Source organism: Octopus bimaculoides, chromosome 7 (genome assembly GCF_001194135.2).
Source record: "Octopus bimaculoides isolate UCB-OBI-ISO-001 chromosome 7, ASM119413v2, whole genome shotgun sequence".
NCBI classification, from domain to species: domain Eukaryota; kingdom Metazoa; phylum Mollusca; class Cephalopoda; order Octopoda; family Octopodidae; genus Octopus; species Octopus bimaculoides.
In genome coordinates this window covers 40,512,859-40,534,639 of record NC_068987.1, presented here as the reverse complement: position 1 = coordinate 40,534,639, position 21,781 = coordinate 40,512,859, and the positions used below count along the sequence as shown (strand labels likewise).

At 36.9% G+C, this 21,781-nt stretch overlaps 1 protein-coding gene across 8 annotated transcripts in view; it reads left to right on the top strand.

Annotated features, from left to right (window-relative positions):
• Positions 1-21,781, top strand: part of LOC106875848 (excitatory amino acid transporter 1-like) — a 321,485-nt gene that overhangs the window by 43,071 nt on the left and 256,633 nt on the right. For all 8 annotated transcript variants that reach the window (XM_052969531.1, XM_052969535.1, XM_052969533.1 and 5 more), the window contains one exon: positions 21,360-21,444. In XM_052969531.1, the coding sequence (XP_052825491.1) occupies positions 21,360-21,444 (85 nt within the window). The remainder of the gene's footprint in view (positions 1-21,359; positions 21,445-21,781) is intronic.

The window sequence follows — 21,781 nt, the reverse complement described above, 5'->3', positions numbered from 1 at the left end:
AGGGAAAGTCTGAAGGCTGTTTTACGTAACATTATTAAGCGTACATAAATATCATCCGTCTATAGAAATGCTTGTGCAAAACAACTTTTTGCACTGCCCTGATTATACATAGCAGGGTAATCCCTTTTCGCAGGAGCTAGGACGGCAATTTGTGATGAAACAATTGCTGGCGATCTGTTTGTACACAGTTTTGCCAGAATTCTATCAGATTGGGCAGAATATGTTCATGCACCATTTTGCATTATGTTTAAAGTAGCTTCTGGAATGTGGTGAATTGCTGCAGTCTGTTGCTGTCATTTTAAACCGGTTGCTTTCTTCCCCCAGCAAACTCTCTTCTTTGGAGGCATAATCTATGTATATATTAAACAGAACAACAAAAGTTATAATAGATGGCAGTGTCGGTACTTTTCACATATCTGTAATTTTTCAGATTAACACCCACACGATTACCCAACCCTAATCCTAAACCTAATCCTAACACTAACCCTAACATTAACCCTAAACCCTAAAACCCTAACCCTGACCCTAAAACCATAACCGTAACACTAATCGTAACCGTAACCCTAACCCTAACCCTAAACCCTAACCCTGACCCTAAAACCGTAACCGTAACACTAATCCTAACCCTAACCGTAACCTTAACCCAACACCCTAGTGAAAATCGTGGTATATTTACAAAACATTGATGAACATGAATTATATTTTACTGAATGATTGTGTACTTGCACGTGTATGCGTTTGAGAGAGCGAGAGAGGAAGAGGTAGAGAGAGGGGGAGAAAGGAAACATACACATACACACAAACACACACGCATGCACAAAGTCCTTCGATCCCTTATCTGATGGTCAATGTGAAAACTAGGGGTAGACGAGTGTTTGGTGAGAGCTGTACAAACCATGTACAGGGATGCTGTCAGTAGGGTGATGGTTGGCAACTAATATAGCAAAGAATTCATGGTACAAGTGCATATGAGGCATAAGATGTGGTGTGTAAGAGAGACAACTGTGTTGGTATGGTCATGTGATGCATATGGATGTGGTAAGCTGTGTGAAGAAGTGCCAATCTGTACCAGCGAAAGGAAGCTGTGGAAGAGGGAGACCCAGAAAGACATGGGATGAGGTGGTGAAGCATGATCTTTGAACCCTGGGCCTCATGGAGGCAATGACTTGTGACTGAGACATTTGGCAATATGCTGTGCTTGCAAAGATGTATGAAACCAAGTGAAATTATACTTGCGGCTATTGTCTGTGTCACATAACAGGCACCCATGCTGGTGGCATGTAAAAAGCACTTTCAAGTGTTGGGTCTCATGGAGGCAATGTAGCCAATGCTGGTGTCACAGAACTAGTAACTGTGTTGGTAGCATGTAAAAAGCACCTTTCAAGCACTGGGCTTCATGGTGAGACCTTTGGCAATATGCTGTGCTTGAGAAGGCAGATCCATCAAGCCAAGTGAAATCGTAGTCATGGCAGATACTGGTGTCACACAACTGGCACCTATGCCAGTGGCTTGTCAAAGCACCCATTACACTCTTGGAGTGGTTGGTGTTAGGAAGGGCCCCCAGCCATAGAAACCATGCCAAATAGACTGGAATCTGGTGCAGCCCCTCAGCTTACCAGCCCTGGTCAAACCATCCAACCCATGCCAGCATGGACAACAGACTTTTGATGATAATGATGATGATGATGATGATGATGATGATACACAGACATATACATAGCTGTGCATACAATAACTTACAGATGTCCATACCTGTATGTGTACACTTACTTACAAGCAGCACTTCTAATATATTTTCAACTGATCCACATTTGTGTCACAGTTACATAAGCATAAAGGGTTCATAGAATCAGAGCAAATGGGCACCAGAAGGAGAAGAGTAAAAATCAAAGGCAAAGTAAATAAATCAAATGATGAATGACTTTCCATATCAAATGAATAATTAGTTTAAATAAAGATATACAATAAAAATATTTTAAATTTATAAAAATATACATAAAGAATACAGTCAATAAAGAATTAATATACAAATAAAACACACCTGTATATATGTAAAAAAGAAAAAGTTATAAAAAATTATCAAGGTAAAAGAATATAAAGAAAATATTAATATACATCAGGTCATTATGAATGAAATGTCCAATTTTGAACTGAAAGTTTATTTTACTTTATCTGAACAAAAAGCAATGCAGCTAATCAAAGTATGCACCTAAATTATCAACACAATTTTGCCATTTTATTGGTAGCTTATTTATGCTAGCAGCAAATAATTCTGGAGAACAAGAGGTGATAAAATCACGAAAGGCTGTTTTTGCATCTTCTTCAGATTTGAAATTTTTTTCCTTGCAAAAAGTTGTCTAATGCCTGGAAAATGTGCTTGTCTGTTAGTGCAAGGTCTGGTGAATATGGTGGATGACAGAGTACTTCCAAGTTCAGTTCCTGTAACTTGAATAGTGTTCTTTGTGCAACATGTGATTGAGCATTGTCTTGCAAGAGAATTGGCCTGCTTCTTTTGACCAATTTCGGTTGTTTACCATAAAAGCCCATGTAATTTGTGCACCTCTGTAATTTACACAGGTGACTTTCAGGATAAAAATTGTTTAAAAAAGCTTTTACTTGTGTAAAATTTGCACCCAAAAGTTTTCATAATTGCCGATATGGCTAGGGGGAAAAGGTTTTCAATTTAGTTGTATTTAGCATAATTTCACTTACGTATTAGATTTTATCAAATTTTCATCAAATAAAACATGATTTCTATTTACCAAGTATCACATTGAAAGCTATTAAATTATGAAGTGTCTGTGTTGTTTATAATAAACTTTATTTTACATTTCTTGCCCACAAGAAATTATGTCTGATCTTTAGCATACTTCTCTATGTCTTCTCAAATCATGATCACAGAAAAAGCTGTTGATAATTCTTATCAACAAAAACAAAGCCGATAAATACGCACAAGTGTTGCAAAATAAGTTTAATTACCAATAAACATCAGCTTGGATGACACTTTACTCAACCAACAGAGGAAGGAGACTGATCAAACTGAATTCTGATTGGTCGAAAGTGTCTTCTTGTCTCAATCTCTGATTTTCTATCTATTCTTATCAGAATCTTTAATACAGAGTATTGAAATTTCAACCCCATTCACACTTATAAAATGTCAAGCAAACTTTAAAATTTGTCATTACCATTTTAGCCAAGAGATCAAACTGACATTTTGGTAGCCCGCTAAAATAAACATTAAAAATCAAAAGGAGAAAATGAACAGCTTTGCAAGTTTAACTCAGTGTTTATTGAACAAGAGAGGTGCGAAATTTAAGCAGCGACTTGTTAGAATATACACGTCTTTAAGGAGACATGAACAATAATAGCAAAAATTTACTAAACCAAAAGAACAGGTAATGCGTACATTACAAGTGTTCTATGAAGAGAACTGCATAATTCAAAATAAATGTGAAACATTAAACATCGTATAAGGTAAATGAAGGTTTCTGTAGGAATGCTAAGTGATATTCAGTAAGTGAGGAGTTTACATGCACAAGGACGAATTATGATGTCGGTGTTAGGTGCAGTAAGAGCTAGTAGTGACGATGTCGGTGGTGATGAATTTCATTGTCCTAATGCAGAGAAAGTGAGCAATAGCTTCCTGGAGGTAAATGCAAGCTAGACTTCTTAAGTGGAAAAAAACTGATCTGTTTAAGGAAATTGCTGGGCGCCATTGCGATAGGACTGTCATTACCAACATGAATGTCAAACATCAAAAAGTAGTTAACCATTTAATGGTTTTAGCAAATTTATACTGAAAAAGTAAGCAGAAAAAGGTGCAGGAGTGGCTGTGTGGTAAGTAGCTTGCTTACCAATCACATGGTTCCGGGTTCAGTCCCACAGCGTGGCATCTTGGGCAAGTGTCTTCTACTATAACCTCGGGCCGACCAAAACCTTGTGAGTGGATTTGGTAGACGGAAACTGAAAGAAGCCCATCGTATATATGTATATATATATATATATATATATATATATATGTGTGTGTGTGTGTGTGTTTGTGTGTCTGTGTTTGTCTCCCTAGCATTGCTTGACAACCAATGCTGGTGTGCTTATGTCCTCGTCACTTAGCAGTTCAACAAAAGTGACCGATAGAATAAGTACTAGGCTTACAAAGAATAAGTCCTGGGGTTGATTTGCTTGACTAAAGGTGGTGCTCCAGCATGGCCACAGTCAAATGACTGAAACAAGTAAAAGAGAGTAAAAGAGTATTATACCTTCCAGCATAAATAAACGTCAACTTCATTATATTTTTTCTGTAAAAAGTATTATGACATTAAATGAGTCAACTTCCTGAATGATTGTTTACATTTGTACGTCATTTTTCAAAAAAGAAAAATTTCTGAAAAAATTCTGGATTGTATTTTGGCACTTCGTCTCGATCCAACCACTATGCAAAATGCTTGCTATAATTGAAAAGAATCCAGTTTAAGCAAGTCATTGCATTAGTTAATATTGCTAATACCTAGTATCACCTCAGATTCAGATCTACCATTACTTAGTTGCTGATTTACTAATGTACCACAATAAGTTACCCTATCAACCATGGAAGCGAACAGAATATTTTGCCTATAGTCTGCTTTAGATAGATCAGAGTTATAATGGGCATATTTATAAAATACATCCACACTAGCATAGAGTTGTGTTATCCTATCAGATATTCCCTTTACCAATGATTTTATCACACAAGGGTGATGATTGAATAATTGGTTAATACACGTAATTTCATGCAGTTTTCCATAGGGGTAATACAAACCAGATTTAAGGTCTAGTGTTATGTCTAAGAAATTAACTATTGCATTCAAAAATTAATTCTAGGATATAATTTAAAAAAAAAAATTTACTATTATTAGAGATAACAAATAAAGTGTCATCCCTGTACATACCACTATGAAGATTAGGAAATATATCCTTGAGACAGTGTAGGAGATAGATACCAATGAGAGCAGTGACCTGGGCCAGATCACTAGATCCCATGGCAATATCAAAAATTGTTGGGGATGTCAAACTACACTTTTAATCCTCAAAATGCATGTGGACAAATATATTTGTGAATTACTAACATCACGCCCTGGAGGAATGAATAAAATGACAGGTGAATTTACACAACTAAATATTCTTCCTATTTTTCTTTTTTCTTCTTTTTCCTTTTACCAGTTATGAAAGTAAAAACAGATGATGCCATTCTATCTAAATAGAAACACAGGATCTCATATTTTGAACCTGAAGAAGACAGTCAATCTGTTGAAATATTGTTCAAACTGTTAAATAAACAATCTATTATAAATTGCATCATGTTCTTCTTATTGTCTATTTACCTTTGTGAAGAATCACATCAATCTTTATAAATTAGTAATAATGTACCTTAACAGTATTGTTGTTATTATTCAACATCTGATTGTTTCAGGCAAATTTCTACTGCATCACTTGTTACCCCTCCATATTCTTGAGGTGCGTGCAGCATTGTGTGTTCCTGTTTTTGTTGGTACTGGGGGAGTACAGACACTTTCCTGCATTGTACTACATCTGTTATGGGGTTCAGCTTGAGTCTTTTGTTGTATTAGTGTTTGCATTGTGTGTAATGTGGGTTGTGTTCTGTTTTGTATCTGATCTACTGAGTATGTGTTATGGGGGTTGTTTATTTTATTGAATATTTACTGTATTGAGTGCATCTTGTGTTTGTGGATTATTTTATTTGGGTTGTGCTATTGAATTGGTAGCATCTTGCTTAGGATGCGGCCTATTCCTTGTCAGGCTATTTTTTGATTAATGTATGGTGTCGTGGGTCCAGGTATGACTTCTACATTTTTTTATCATACCTAATGCTTCAGTTATTACTTGTAGTGTTTTTACCTTCATGCCCCACATCTTGACTATTCTAATTTCAAGATCTTTATAATTTGACAGTTTCTCCACTTTTGGGCAATATTTTGGTCTGAAGAGACTGCAATGTTTATCACTAAGCAAGTGTTTTTTTCTTCCAATCCTTGATTATTATGTTTTCTTGGTCAGTTTGAACAGGCATATCCCAGATGGTTGTTGCCTGGTTGTTGTCATGTACCTTGTTTGGCACATGTTTATACCATTTCTTGTTTGTTTTTATGTTGTAGTGTTGGCATATTACCCAGTGGATATAACCACTTAATCATGTCTGTATATATCAGAGGCAACTCCAGGTCATCAACATCACTTGGGGTCATCACAGATTTCGTCACTCGGGCTCATCGCAGATTTTGCATAAGATATGCCTGCTCGAAGAATTTCATGTTTTTCTGCAGCATTTCTAGCCTCAAATGGCTTATTTCTTATATCTAGCATTATGTCTTTCTCCATTTCTAAGTTAAGGGTAAAAATAAAGCAACCCTGCAAAACACAACTGATCTTTACACACAGATGCACAGAATAACAGCAATCGAATAGCAACAGTGGAGTGCACAACAAATATCAGTGATCTAACTGTTGCCTGTACTCTTGACAAGAGATGCCAGTTAGTCTTTTACACCTACCAGGCTCGTTTGTATTAGCCCATGTTGCTAAATAATTTTTCGTTCCTTTAAGAATATTTTAGAACAAAAACTTTTCATAGATTGGAATTTAAATTCTAATCTCTGTAGAAATTTATTGTTTCAAGAAAACATTGAATTTGAATTACTTTTAATTTTTACGATTATAGATAACAACTCGAGCTGTTACTTCTGAGTCCAAGTTAGGTGTGTGTGAATGATGTTGAGAGAACATCTGCTACAAATAGTATTTTTTGACACAGGGCAGCTCTAAGACGACCGCCAGATGCTGGATGAAAATAAATGAGTTGCGACCATGGCTGAAATTACATAGTTGAAGTCGATGTTGACGGAAATTAAATGAGCTGGCAAATACACGTTCACTTCACTAAATTTATACCTGGGCTAAGCCCAAACAGCCGGAGTGCCAGAGTCACTACTGGTATATATACATATATTCACATTTGGCTAGAACTGGATTGCCAGAGATGATGTGGTCAACAGTCCCGTTGTGCTGGTTGCACATTCTGCATTTGGTGTTGGGGCTTGTTTTCATTATTTTGCTTTTATAGTTGTTTGTGATCACGCATTGGTCTCGTGTAGCAAGAATCAGTCCTGTTTCTGCTTTTAATTCAGAGCTTTTGAGCCATTGTTGGCAATGACTTAGGCTCACTTCTTTGCATGTCAAGTCTTGTGGTGTATTGACCAAGGAATGATATTTTTCTCTTCATTTCTTCTTTAGTATGTTTGTAGTTCTGTTTTCATGTTGTTTTCTTTGTCTCTTTTATCATTTTTGTCATGTTGTCATCTGAAATTGGTGTTTCAGCATAGTTTGTTTCAGTTAGTATTTTATTGCCTCCCTGCATATAGAGAAAAATGTTTTCTTTTCTAGTGTTACTTTATTACATGTAGTAGCTATCCATTTTTTGTTTTTAAGTATTTTTCTAGTCCAATAGTTGTTATTTTATAGTAGTTCTCTATTTGTATCAGGCCATGACCTCCTTCTGAGCAGAGAAGATATATTCTGTCTGTGTCTGCTTTGGGGAAGTGACTTTGCTATACTGCTAATAGCTTCCTGGTTTTTCTAAGTTTCTCGATTCACCAATCTTCCTGTTTATTATGTTGAAGCTATAATTTATGACTGGTACAGCAAATGTGTTTATCCCTACTTTCTTATTTTTAGCATCAAGTTCAGTGTTTAATATTATTTTAATTTTTCTATAATATTCTCTTCTAATTTTCTCTTTCATTTCTGTGTGTTGTATTTTAGCTATTTCATTTATTCCTAGAAATTTATACAGGCAATTATGGCTTAATTGTCTAATTTCTGTGTCTATGTTGCATGCAATGTTTTCAGCGCTGGTTAATTTGCCTCTTCTCAATGTTGCTTTGTCATACTTGCCCAATCCCATGCTCATCCTGATGTCCTTGATGAAACTATGGACAATTTTTAAAAGGTTTTTTTGTTCAGTGATTTTCTTAGTGAAATTTTTAAAATCATCCATATCATTTGTAACCCATAGTAGTTTCATTTAACAAGTTTGTTAATGTGGTCAGAGCAAGGCAGAAAAGCAGTGGGGACCAGGAGTCTCTTTGGAAAAGGTCAGGTTTTAATGGTTTTTATCTCATTTTTCAATGTTGTTGGTTTTCCAAATTGCTATTGCATGGCTGATATTTTTTAGTAGTGTGGGAGCTATTTTATTTGTGTGGAAAGACTCCAGTATCCATGAGTGTGAAACACTGTCAAATGCCTTCTGGTAGTCAATACAAGTCAGTCTGAGGTTTGTTTTTCTCTTTTTACAGTCCTCTATAATGGCTCCATTCACCAGTAGCTGCTCTTTACAGCCATACATCCCTTCCCAGCATCTCTTTTGTTTCTGGTAAAACACTGTTGTTTTCCAGGTGTGTTACAGATTGGTTATAGATAACTGATGTGAGGGTTTCATAAGTTGTTGATAGGCATGTTTATTAGCCTATAATTTTGTTGGTGTATGATATTTTTGTTTTTTGGTATTAGAATGGTTTGTCCTTCCAGCATCCAGTTCAGTGTTGATCTGGCTTGCTTATTATCAAGTTAAATGCTGCTGCTATTGGATATGGGTACTGGTAAGGTGTTTCAACCAAAAATTGGGAACCTTGTCTACCTCTGGTATTTTCCAGTTACTGGTAGACCTCAGCATGTCTGTGATCTCTTGGTTTGTGATAGTGGGCCATGTTTGTGGTGCTCTTTTGCTTTACCTTTCCTTTTCCCTATTTATCTATTGAGCATTTTTGTTGTGTTGTTTTTGTTTGCTCCATATTCCTTCCTAGTATGATTGAATTTCTGATGTTGGTATGTCACCTATTGGTATGTTCTTGTTTTTTTTCTGTTTAAGTTTTTGTAAAATCTACATGTGTTTATTTTAAATTCTATATATTCTTGTTAGAAATGTTTGCATTTTTCATACAGTTATTTGAGGCAAGTTTTTGTTGTTATGCCCTACTTAGATTTTTCTTTTACCTCTCAGGTGTCTTTGATATGTTGTATTTTTTTGTTATATAGATTTTCTTTTTCTTTTTCGATCCCTCTTTAATTCACAAAATAAGGATAAGTTTTTCCTTTTTTTTAAATTTTGTTTATTATATTCTCTTTATTATTAGTACAACAGGTAAAATGCTTAGCAGCATTTCATCCAACCTTACATTCTGAATTCAAATTCTGCCATTGTTGACCTTACCTTTCATCCTTTCGGGGTCAATTAAATAAGTACCAGTCAAGCACTGGAGTCAACATAATCAACTATCCCCCTCCCCCAAAATGTCAGGCATTATGCCTATAATAGAAAATATTATCATCATCATCATCTTTGATAAAGTGGAAAGCTGATTGAATCGTTAATAAGCCAGACAAATGCTTAGTGGCATTTCATCTATCTTTATATTCTGAGTTCAAATTCCATGTTGGTTAACTTTGCCATTCATTCTTTTGAAGTCAATATAATTAGTACCAGTTATGCTCTGAGGTTAATTGAGTAGTCCCATGCCTCTAAATTCTATCGCTGTACCTTTATTTGAAAGGGTTATTATTATTTGTAATATTTAAATGATTATTTAGTTTTTTTACAATATAGTTTTTTTATCATAATTTTGTGTGTGCATGCATATATATTTATGTGTGTGTGCACATGTGTGTGTATATATATACTAACGTACTAAAAAGTTTGTATAATTTATTTGTTTATCTTAATAACCCTTACATGTGTGTGAATATGTATTTTTGCCTTTGTACATGTGTTTGTCAGTGTTCATGTTTTAAAGATTGCCTGTATACTATTTCACTTATCAATGTGACAATGTATCTATCCTAACATATGAGGGGGTGCTGAAAAGTTCCTAACTTTAAGGGTATTGTGAAAGGCCTGGTTGGAGGCCCAGTCTTCTGAGTTTTTTTACAGAGCTTAGAAAAACTGAAAGACTGTTGCAATAAGTGTGTGAATCTTGAATAAAATCATAATCAACTTATCCTCCTGTATCTTCTTATTTGTATTTGTGTACCATTTCTCTGTTTTTTTCCGTCCTTGTTTTCGTATACATTTGTTGCTTTCTTACAAGGAATCTAGTGCTCTTAGCTTAGTTTTTCCTTGGGGCTGGCCAGATTGGAGCAATCTCGAGTATAACCAGCTGAAATTGCAAAGATAATCTGGAACTCGACTGAAGAAAGAAAACTCTGAATGACCCATCCTTGTTTTCTTTGTATCATCTATCTGGATGATTTGTTGTCCCTTTTTTGTGTTACCTAACTGTCTGAATGTTTTGCGTTCTTGTCCCATTTTTGTATTTTATATATATATATATATATATACATAAATATATATATATACATATAATTTAGAAAATACAATATATATTTTTATGAGCTACTAATAGTTTTATGCAATGTAAACATCTCAGACAGCATTTTTTAACATGTCTGGTACCTTCACACAATCTTCAGGTTGTGCCCACATTGCATAACAAGCTCAAACAAGATGATAGGAAAAGATGAGAAAAAGTGAGAAGGAAGTAGATGTAAAAGGTGGAAGGTTGAAAAATTGGAAAACGAAAAAGAAAACAGAAAAGAGAAAGAGGGTGAGAATCAGAGTTTTGTTCCCTTTGAACTTAAAACCATAAGGGTAAATAGATAGTGATCTAAAGTCTGCGATACAACTGTTCAATTCAGAGAGGGTGGTATTTTCCAATTCACCAACAAGAACTTATCCATATGTTTATGACTGCTGAAAATTTCAGATCTAGAATTCAGTTCACCACTTCACCCAACATGGATATCCCTCACTATTACCCAAACTGCCCTTGCCCATGCACAATCCATTGCCTGTGCCTCTGCTCTCTCTCCCTGCACCCACCCCACCATTACTTGCCTCCCTTATCATCTAACCTACCACCCCTCCACCCTCCCCTCCCAAAAGTTTTCTCTGAGTCTTCTGTTGATTCCAATATGACCCTCCACCTCCCATATCTTCCCTAACCCACCCTCTCCTCCTTCAAATGCAGCCATAATCTGTGTGATCTTCTAGTCTGCAGTTTCTTCCCTACTTCTGGCGCCCAACCTGGCTCCTTCCCATGCTCTTGCTCATACTGTTGCACCTGCCCCTACCTCTCCAACACCACTACCCTCACCAACACTCACCACTGCCCCTATCTCATCACTGGTTCCTCTACCTGCTCCTCCAGCAATGTCATCTGTTGCATCGCCTGCTCTCTCATACACAATCCACATGCACACTATAGGGTCACACACACATGCACACATATGTGCAGATTACTTGAACAAGCACACACTAACTGCTACACACAAGCCTTTGCACATGCACCCACACACGATAGCCTCGCACACATGCTATACGCAGCCTCACACACATACACACACATAAATGCATGAAACACACTTCACTCCACACAATGCACACACAAGGTTACTTATACACATACACATATATGCTCCCATATGTTCACACAGGCTCACATAATTTTAAGCTCACTCACAAACATTCACATGCCATTCTTACATATTCACACAATTAAGTTTCTTTAATTTCTAAAGAAATTTTCAAGAAGGCAGCCCCATACTACAACAATGCCCTAGCAAATAGTGGCTTTAATGATGAATCAATATACTATCCCTCTAGTAATAATATGAATAATAAAAATAAACCTAGAAGAATAATTTGGTCCCCCAACCTTTCCCTTAATGTTAAAAACCAACATAGGTAAAAGATTCATGTGTGACAAACATTTTCCAGAAAATCACAGATACAGAAAAATATTCAACAGGCATTCAGTTAAATTATCGTATAGCTGCTGCCCCAATATAAAAAGCATCATTACATACAAACACCACCAAGAGCCACCAGTTGTAACTGTCAAGACCCATGAACCTGTCCACTTGAACAGGGATGTATGATTAAATCTGGCATATATGAGGCCGAAGTTACAGCAACACTAAATGATAACATAACTGAAAAGAAGACCTACATTGGGCTACATGAAGGTAACTTTAAAAATTGTTATGCTAACTTCATATCTTCCTTCCTGCAGAGGAACAAAAGTAAAACCACTAAGTTGGCTAGCCATGTATCGGGTTTGAAGTCTAACTCCACACCACATACAATTAATTTGGAAAATACTTGAAAAATCCATGTCACATGTCAATGGATCAAAAAAATGTAAGCTATGTATAACTGAAAGAACACACATCCTTTTCAGATCTAAGATGGAGTAAGCAAGAGGGAGAAGGTGGCCAAGGGTATGTTTTGGAGAGATTAGAATGGATAATGGCATGCATGGGATGGCAGAAAGTGGAATGGAGGAAGGATAAGATGGTGGAAGCAGAATGAAAGGTAGGGTGGAAAGGGAAGCGGAAACCTTTGCGGATGAAGTTGTGATGAAGGCAGTGACTGAGAAAGGAAATGTGACTGGAGAAACATGTTCTTTTGAAAATGAGTAAGGAAAGGTTGAGAGAAGTTGGAAGCAACAGAAAGGAAGCAAAGTCAGGTAATGTTTGAGACAATAGTGTAAGTGGAGGAGGAGGGATTTGTGGTGAAGCATGCTGGAATGAGGAATAGGAGATAAAAAAGATAAAAGAAGAGAGAAAATGTCTTAGTTATCAATGTAAGAAGTTCGAAAAGTTCTGAAAGTTTGAGAAGTTGTGATAGGTTAGTACCATATACATCAATGAAAGTAGCTAGTAAGATCCATGGTGGTAGAGTCCAAAAGAGTTTGAAGATACAATGGAGAAATGGTTAGGTGGACGAGGAGAGGTACTGAAAGTTCAAGAAGGTAGGAGAGATGAGAGTCCAAGAGAGGAGGAAGTTCAGTCAGGCAGGATCAGACTGGATTGACTATGTGAGCCTATGTAATATATAGTCCAAATTTACAGAAAACAAAAGTTGAAGCCAAGTGAGGGAACAATAAGTGGGTGTATTAGTTTGACGCTTAGAAAGAATGGAATAGTCTTTGACATTTTGAGCCTAAACTCTTTGGCAGAAAGGAGTGAGAGGAAAAAAATGGCAAGAGAATGAAAAAATAATCGAGAAAAAAATGTGTAGGGATTAATGGTTCAACATGATGAAATGACCTGAAAAAAGAAGCTGAGTGAAAGGGAAATAGCAGTGACCCAGCCGAATTAGGGTGTGCAAGTGCATGTGTGTATGTAAGAATGGTGTGTGTGAGTGTATATGTGTGAATGGGGGCAAGCACATGTGAATGTTTGTGTGGGTGAGCTTAATTTTATGAGCCTGTGTGTGTGTATGGAAGCATGCATATATATGTGTATAAGTAACCCAGTGCATGCATTGTGTGGAGTGATGTGTGTTTTGTGTATTTATGTGTGTGTGTATAGACATGTGTATATGTGTGAAGCTACGTATAGTATGTGTGAGGCTATTGTGTGTGTATGTGTGTGTGTGCAAACGCTTGTGTATAGCAGTTAATGTGCGCTTGTTTGAGTGGTGTGTGTATTCTGAAGATTGACAACTGTGTGTTGTGGGGGAATGCATGGAGGTGCAAGGTGAAATAGGGGTGATGAGAATTAGGGGTTGGGAGGTATTGGGTAATAGTGTATGTGGGGGATTGTGTATGTGTGTGTATGTATATGTATGTATATATGTATGTGTATGTATATATGCATGTGCTTGTGTGTGTATATATATATATATATATATATATATATGTATGTATGTATGTATGCATATATCTGCATAAATGTGTGTACATATATGTGTTTGTATATATATATATATATATATATATATATATATATATATATATATATACAGGGTGCAGTGAATAAACAGTCATCTAAATTATGCAAAATTGAAAATAACATTGACATTTTATTTTAAGATATATTTACCAAAATTACATAAAAATATCTTGAAATACTAAGGAGTGAATTTATTCAATAAAATTGCCATTGGCTTCAACTACAGCCTCCAGACGAATTCAGAATCTCCTGCAGCTCTTCTAGATGATCTTCTTGTTTAAGTTGGTGAATGCTGCCATAATCCTTGCCTTCAGTTCATCTTTGGTGTTACAAGGAGTTTTGTTGATCTCTCGCTCAACTGTGCCCCACACATAATAATCAAGGGGGTTGCAGTCTGAGGAGTTAGGTGACCAGATGTTAGGAGTGATGGGGTTACAGAAATTGTCTGATAGCCACAACTGGGTTCTCTTGCTTGTTTGGCATGGTTGCAGAGTCCTGTTGCCAGACATAGGGTCTTCCAGCAATTACCCTCTTGATCCAGAGCAGCGCTACCTCCTCCATGGTGTGTGGGAAGATGAATGGAAGCATAACGTTGCCATTGCTAGTCATCACTCAAAACACCATGATGTTGACTGGAGGTTTGATTTTTATCACTCTTGGTACATGTTCTCCGATTGACACCCAGACACTCTGAAATGTTTGTATTAGAGCTTCTGGCGCGAATACCGAGCAGGACAGCATGTTGTTTCTAAATTTCTGGCAGAGTGAATTGTGTCATGGTGCTGTTTTTCTTACAGATGGTGACCAACTGACCCTACTATACTGTGTAGTTGACAAAATCAAAAACAAACAATGTGCATGCACAAAATAAAAAATATAAAATGGTGACAATTTACCCTGTATATATATATATGTGTGTGTGTGTGTGTGCCGGTGGCACATAAAAAGCACCATTCGAGCGTGTTCATTACCAGCGTCACCTTACTGGCACTTGTGCCAGTGGTACATGAAAAACAACATTCGAGCGAGGGCATTGCCAGTGCTGCTGGACTGGTTCCTGTGCAGGTGACAACGTAAAAACACCATTTGAGCGTGGCCATTGCCAGTATTGGCAGACTGGCCCTCGTGCCAGTGGCACGTAAAAGCACCTACTACACTCCTGGAGTGGTTGGCATTAGGAAGGGCGTCCAGCTGTAGAAACTCTGCCAGATCAGATTGGAGCCTGGTGCAGCCATCTGGTTCACCAGGTGCCAGTCAAACCATCCAGCCCATGCCAGCATGGAAAGCGGATGTTAAATGACGACGATGATGATGATGATGATGATGATAGATATAACACAATTTTTCATTATGCAACCATAATATGCTACAGAGTATATTAAACGTTTTTATAAGTCAGTACCATGTTCTATTGTGTTAGCAGTGCTTTTACATCGCTTGTTAAGATTATTTGTACAGATTTTCTAAAAATCTGTAGAGATAATCTTAACAAGTGATGTTATAAAAATGTTTAATATACTTTGTAGTATATCATGTCGCATAATGAAATACTGTGTCCTTACAAGTCATTAATATTTACATACCAGCTTCCAGGAATGTATTTGATGTGTAAAATTGATATATCCAATGTTACATTATTGTATTTAGTGGTTATTTAAGCAATGAGTCCATGGATGATTAATGGTCGGATGGGTGCTGATGAAGGAGCAAAACTTCCTAAAATATGTCCCATCACCTGAAATACACCCATCACCCATTTTTCGTCTTTGATTTTATTGTTTGTTTACATCTGGCATCTCGGTTATGAAACATTGTAACAAAATTTGTGCAGGCGAGAATTTCTATAGAAAATCTGTGATATACATATGTAGGCACAGGTGTGGTAAGAAGCTTGCTTCCCAGTCACATAGTTCCAGGTTCAGTCTCACTGCGTGGCATTTTGAACAAGTGTCTTCTACTATAACCTCAGGTCAACCAAAGCCTTGTGAGTGGATTTGGTACACAGAAAATGAATGATGCCCATCATATGTGTCTTTGTGTCAGTGTTTTCCCCCCAACCATCACTTGATAACTGGTGTTGGTGTGTTTATGTCCCCATAACTTAGCAGTTCAGCCAGGAGACCAATAGAATAAGTATCAGGCTTAAAGAAAAAGGAAAAAGTACTGGGGTTGATTCATTCGACTAAAAATTCTCCAAGGTGGTGCCTGAAACAAGGAAAAGATAAAAGATATATATCATTCACACTTAGCAATGGATGAATATATTCTTAAGGTCAACTTTTAGTTACTCTTGAGTATTTCTAGATTTCATCATTAATTCAGTTTTTTTTTTTTTTTTTTTTTTTTTTTTGGTAGTGATGGTTCAGTCTTAAGCTACATTTGGAGATAAAATAATTGAAATTTTGTTCATTAGAAAAAATGCTAGATCAAAATATGTGAGGTCAAAATTGGGAGAGTAAGGTGAAAAATTGACTTTGAATCAAAATATCTCAGGCCTTTTAAAATGAAAGTATAGGTTAATTGGGTTTCAAAGAATGTGCTCAATGAGAAGAATCTTTCGGCGAAAATTGTGTTAAAAATTATTAGGTATGATAAAAGTAGTAAGGCTTTAAGTGACGAAAAATATGGGTGAATAACCCTCAAAATTGATTTTGAATCAAACTATCTCAGCTATTATGAAATAACACTATACAGTAGTTGTTTTCCCATGAAAGTGCACTATGAGAGGGATCTTATGGTGAAAACCTTGTCAAAAAAATATTTGCTACAGAAAAAGTGGTGTGACTTTAAGTGATGCAAAAAATGTGATCATTTTAATAAATCAATATATTTTTGTCATTTTAATATATTTAGCATTATAAAGGCCTTTTTGAAGTCAATGAAATTTTGATAGAGATCAGTTTGGTGTTGCAGATGTTTCTCAGTGAACAATCTAGTGTTTAATATCTGCTCCACAGTATTCCTTTGAGGCCTAAAACCTGCCTGTTCTTCTGCAAGGATTTCTTCTGCCTTCCCCTTCTGCCTATTAAGCAGAACTCTTAGCAATATTTTGCCAGGGTGGCTAATTAGGCTGATTGTTCTGTAATTCTGGCAGAGTCTTAAAGTTGCCTTCCTTTGGAATGGATATCATCAGTAACTGGGTCCACTCCTTTGGTCACTGTTTCATCTTCCATTTCTTCTGACAGATAACTGTTAGTGTCTTGACAAGCTTTGGCTTTCTGTGTTTTAGGAGCTCTGATAAGATGTTATTCACTCTTGAAGATTTCCCATCTTTGAGCATGCGCATTACCTCTCTGACCTCCTTCTGGAGAATTGGAGTATCCCCAAGTTCTCTGTTGTTGCTGCTGCTGTTGTTGTTGTTATTGGAAGAGGAGGAGGGATTGTCTTGTATGTTGCTGTCATGTTTGAATTTGTGATTGTAAAGGTATTTGCATTACTCATCTTTTGATGACATCATTCTTATGTGAGAAGCTGGCTTGTTTTGTTCTGAATGATATTGGTAGTGTGTTTCTTTGTTTTCGTTAGGGTGGTTGCCCTTCTTTGTCCCAGCTTCGATTATTTTGCACTAGTCTGTTATCCATTCCTCTTTGGCTTTCCCTCATTTTCTTCCTAACCTTCCTATTCACAGCATTGTATTGCTGACTTGCCTCTTGATCTATTAGCTTGGTTTTCCTCAGAGCCTGTCTTAAATCACATAGATCCAACATGTCATCAGTCAGTGACCCATGGTTTCTTTTTCTTTCTTTCTCTCCTTAAGACTTCTAGAACCATTTTCTGAAGTGCTTCCTTGATATTTTCAGTCTGGGAGTTTATATCATCTTCCAGAAGGTTAAGGGCTGCAAACCTGCCACCCACTTTCGTTTCAAACTCTGATGCAATCTTTTAGTTTGTCTACCTCAAATCTAATACATGTGTCTCTTTTCTTGTGGACCCTTTTCAGTTTGAGCTTCATTGTCATCACCAAGGAAAGTCCTCATTCTAACCTTCTTAATGCTGAACTTGAACTTTTAATGTGCAAGGATGAAGTCAATTTGGTTGGGATACTTGCCATTGGGTGCATACCATGTTGTTCTGTGTGGGAACAATGTCAGCTTGTGCTTGCTAGCAAATTCTAGGAGTCACCGTCCATGATGGTTGGTTTTTCTGATCCTGAATTGTCCTACTGTCCCAGCCAATTAGTCATATGTATCCAGGCCTACTTTGGTGTTTCAGTCTCTTAGGACATTGAGAACATCTCTTTTAGGAGCTGCCTTGGTGATTCTCTTCAGGTCTTCATAGAATTTCTCAATGGCACCATCAAGCTTTGGTATATTAATTGTCATTGGTACAATGACACCATTTGTATGATGGTAATATTCAGTAGTCTTGCAGCCACGTATGGTGATGAGCCTGCTGGATGCTGTTGTACAGCTGATGACTGAACTTACTCTTACTTTGTTAACATTGAAGCCCACTCCATGTTCATGCTTGATGTCATTTCCACTATATCACAGTTTGTGGCCTTCTGTTGCTGTGTGACCAAATCCAGTCCACTAACTTCAACTAGCCCTTTGATATTCCTGGCATACCTATAAAGTTTGTAAGTTCCTCCATCCTTCCACAACTTCATCACTTCAAAAAAGGCTTTGACCATGTTTGGCACAATGGGTTGTGTCATGTAATGGAAAATTACAACTTTGACAACAACATTGAAGTAATGAAAACTCAAGCAGTGCAGTTCTGAACAACATTGGAGAATTCTTAAGGACACCAGTGGGTGTTCAAAAAGGCTATGCCCTCTTTCCAGTGCTTTTTAACATCTTCTTGGAGAACATCATGCAGGAAACACTTGAAGACCTCCATCCCTCCATTTCCATTGGAGAATGGCCATTTTCCAACCTGCACATTGCTGATGATATTGACCTGTTAAAAAGCAGAACTACAGGAGCTCACCCCCAGACTGGAAAAAGTATCAGGAGCATACAGATGGAGATCAGCCCAGAAAAGAGCAAAATCCTGGTTAATAGTAGCAGCCAAAACATAGCAACAAACATCATGGTAAACAGAAAGAGACTTAAGGAGGTGGATACCTTCAAGTACTTAGGATCCACTTTGACCAAGGATGGCAGATCTCAAAAGGAGATAACAACAAGACTCAATTTAGCCTCTGCTGCCATGATGAGGCTGAACTCCATATGGAAAAGCAATTCCATTAGTTTTCCAACAAGACTCAGTATACAAGACCCTGGTGACATTGATCCTTCTGTATGGGTGTGAGAGCTGGACTCTTACAGCTGACATGAAGTGAATAATTCAGGTATTTAAGCATAAGTGCTTCAGAAGGCTATTACACATCCTGTACAAAGAACACAAAAATTGCTTTGTCAGTCAGCAAATCAATGAATACGCTGACAGGCAGGAACCACTTCTTGTACAGGTAAAAAGGCAAAAGCTTGCCTGGGAAGGTCATGTATACTGCCTGCAACTCCCTGCCCAGAACCGTTTTTCAAGGCACAGCTGAAGGAGGGTGAAAGAAAGGCAGACAGAAAACCTGGTTTGACAGCATCAAAGACTGGACAGGTCACAACATAGTAAACCTGTTATGCATGAGAGGACATAGACCAGTAGTGACAGCTGACTATTAAAGTGTCTAGAGTGAACCCCAACGACTGGCTGCATCAGTTAAAGGATCTTGATGATGATGGTTAGCATTATACAAGATGGTATCTAATATCAGGGGGTCACTTAGCTTCATGGCACTGAGAACTTAGCCAAAATTTTAGAGGTACAGGGCTTGATTCTCTGTTATGGCTTGCTGGTCACTTTTGTGTCTTATAAGGGTATTTACTCAATCTTCTAAGCTGTTTTCTCTGCTATTGTGTGTTTAAGATTCTATTCTGTAAAATACTCACTCAGTTCTTCAAGGTTTGTTCATAAAAATATATACATGCAAACTGTCAAAACAAGCACTTTGTGTGTAAATGATGTTGGTGAATATTTTTGTCACTGATTACAAGCTATAATGAATAAAGTGTTTTTGATAAAAAAGAGACAATCCAATTTTTGGCAACATCACACATAAATTTTGGAGAGTAGAGTATTAACAAAGAAAGTCCTCTCAGGTTCATATGAAAATTTGAGTGGATCAAGTACCTGTTGATGACAAAAATTCTCCAGAAAAAATTCCCAAAATTATAGAACATTATATTGCTTGCAGATTGTCATGTTCATTGTCTAGCCTCACACATTACAATTTGGCCAGTCATTTTCAAATGCATTCATGCAGCAAAGCTTGCTGGAGAATTTATGGAAAAGGATGAAGAAATGTGGTCAGAAAATGTCAGTTTGGCTTTCCTAAGGCCGAAGGAAGATTCAGTTTCTTCACTGATGCTAAAAGTGTCAAATTAAGAAGAAATGGAATAGGTGTTAAAAGTTTTATCAACTTCAAAAAAAAAAAAAATCATCTGAAAAATTTATCAATGATTACAATCTTTTACTGCTTCTGGTATGGCAGGCAAATGTTGACTATCAGTATATTGGAGAAAGCATGACTAGCAGGAATGGCCACAGCAGATAATCTGACTGTGTCTGGACATTTGAATTCATCCAACAACTGTAGGACAAGGTGATGGGAGATCAGAGCAAGGATAGTAATCCTGCAACACAAGGGCTGAGCTGGTGGCCAAGATCAAGGATGTGTTCAAAGATCTTCCCAGGGATACAGTGAGGAAGGCATACATCAGATTCTTGAGGCCATGGTGGAAGACTTTGAGTAAGCTGCTATCTCCCAGCTGTAATCTAGTTGATATTTTTTGAATTTTTTTTTAAATACTTTAATTTTTGTGTGGGAAATTGTATTTTCTTTTCCTTTTATGCAAACTGTCAAATCTAGCCTAAACACCCTGTATACTATATTGTATATATAATGTATGTATGTCTATATAGTATATACTATACTGTATCAATTAATTGCATATATATTCTTAATATGTCTAGGCAGGTTCAGATGCAAAATATGCTGGTTGCTGTGGTGTACATCATAGGAAAATATCTTATCTTTTACAACAACATTGTTTTTGAAACACTTGGCTTGTTGGTACATGGGATTCCGGGATACCAGTGTTTCGACATCTTGTGTCTCATGAGTCTTAAGCACCCAAACCTCTGAGCCTAAACCAAGCTGGTTTTGTTTATACTTGCAGTGAATAAAGTGCTGATTGGTGCTTAATATCTGCCAACTGATAAAATATTATTTGTATCATGTACAGCAAAATCTGTAGGTTTAGGTTCAAAGGTCCAGGTGCTTCTGACTTATGCAACACAACATGTCAAAACACTGGTGTCCCAAAATCCTGTGCACCAATGAGCCAAATGTGTTGAATACACTTGTAAGAGAGAGAAGTTATCCTCTTATGACATACACTACAGCAACCAGCATATTTTGCATCTGAACCTGTCTGGACATATTAAAAATACATATGCAAATAATCATTCCAGATCTTGCTGTACACAGTGCAAATAAATTTTTTTTAACTATACTGTATATTTGTCAACATAAGTAATATATGCTATACTGTAGTGTATATATCGCATTGTAGGTACCAGAAGAGATATAAATCAAGACAATCCTGGGAGAGTCAAGGTCGTCATATATGCAGAAGATCTGTTTGCAGATCTCATCAGGTAAAATAATTCTTTTTTATATTTCAACAACTGGTATTATATTGAATGTGCTAAACACTAGTATGGCTCTAACTGAACAGACCTAAGATTACTACTATTCCAGCCATGTTCATTGTTTCCTTCCAAGGATTACAGCTTCCAAATTATCTCTCTCATTTTTTTGTTTTGCTTTTTTTCAAGAAGTATGGGGTAATTTGACATTGGTTTCACTGTTATTTCTAATGTGTTGGACTACATGGAAGCTCCTTCCATTATCTTGTGTTTGTAATGTGATGTTATGTTTTTTGTACCTGTGTGTGTGTGTGTGTGTGTGTGTGTGTGTGTGTGCGTGTGTGTG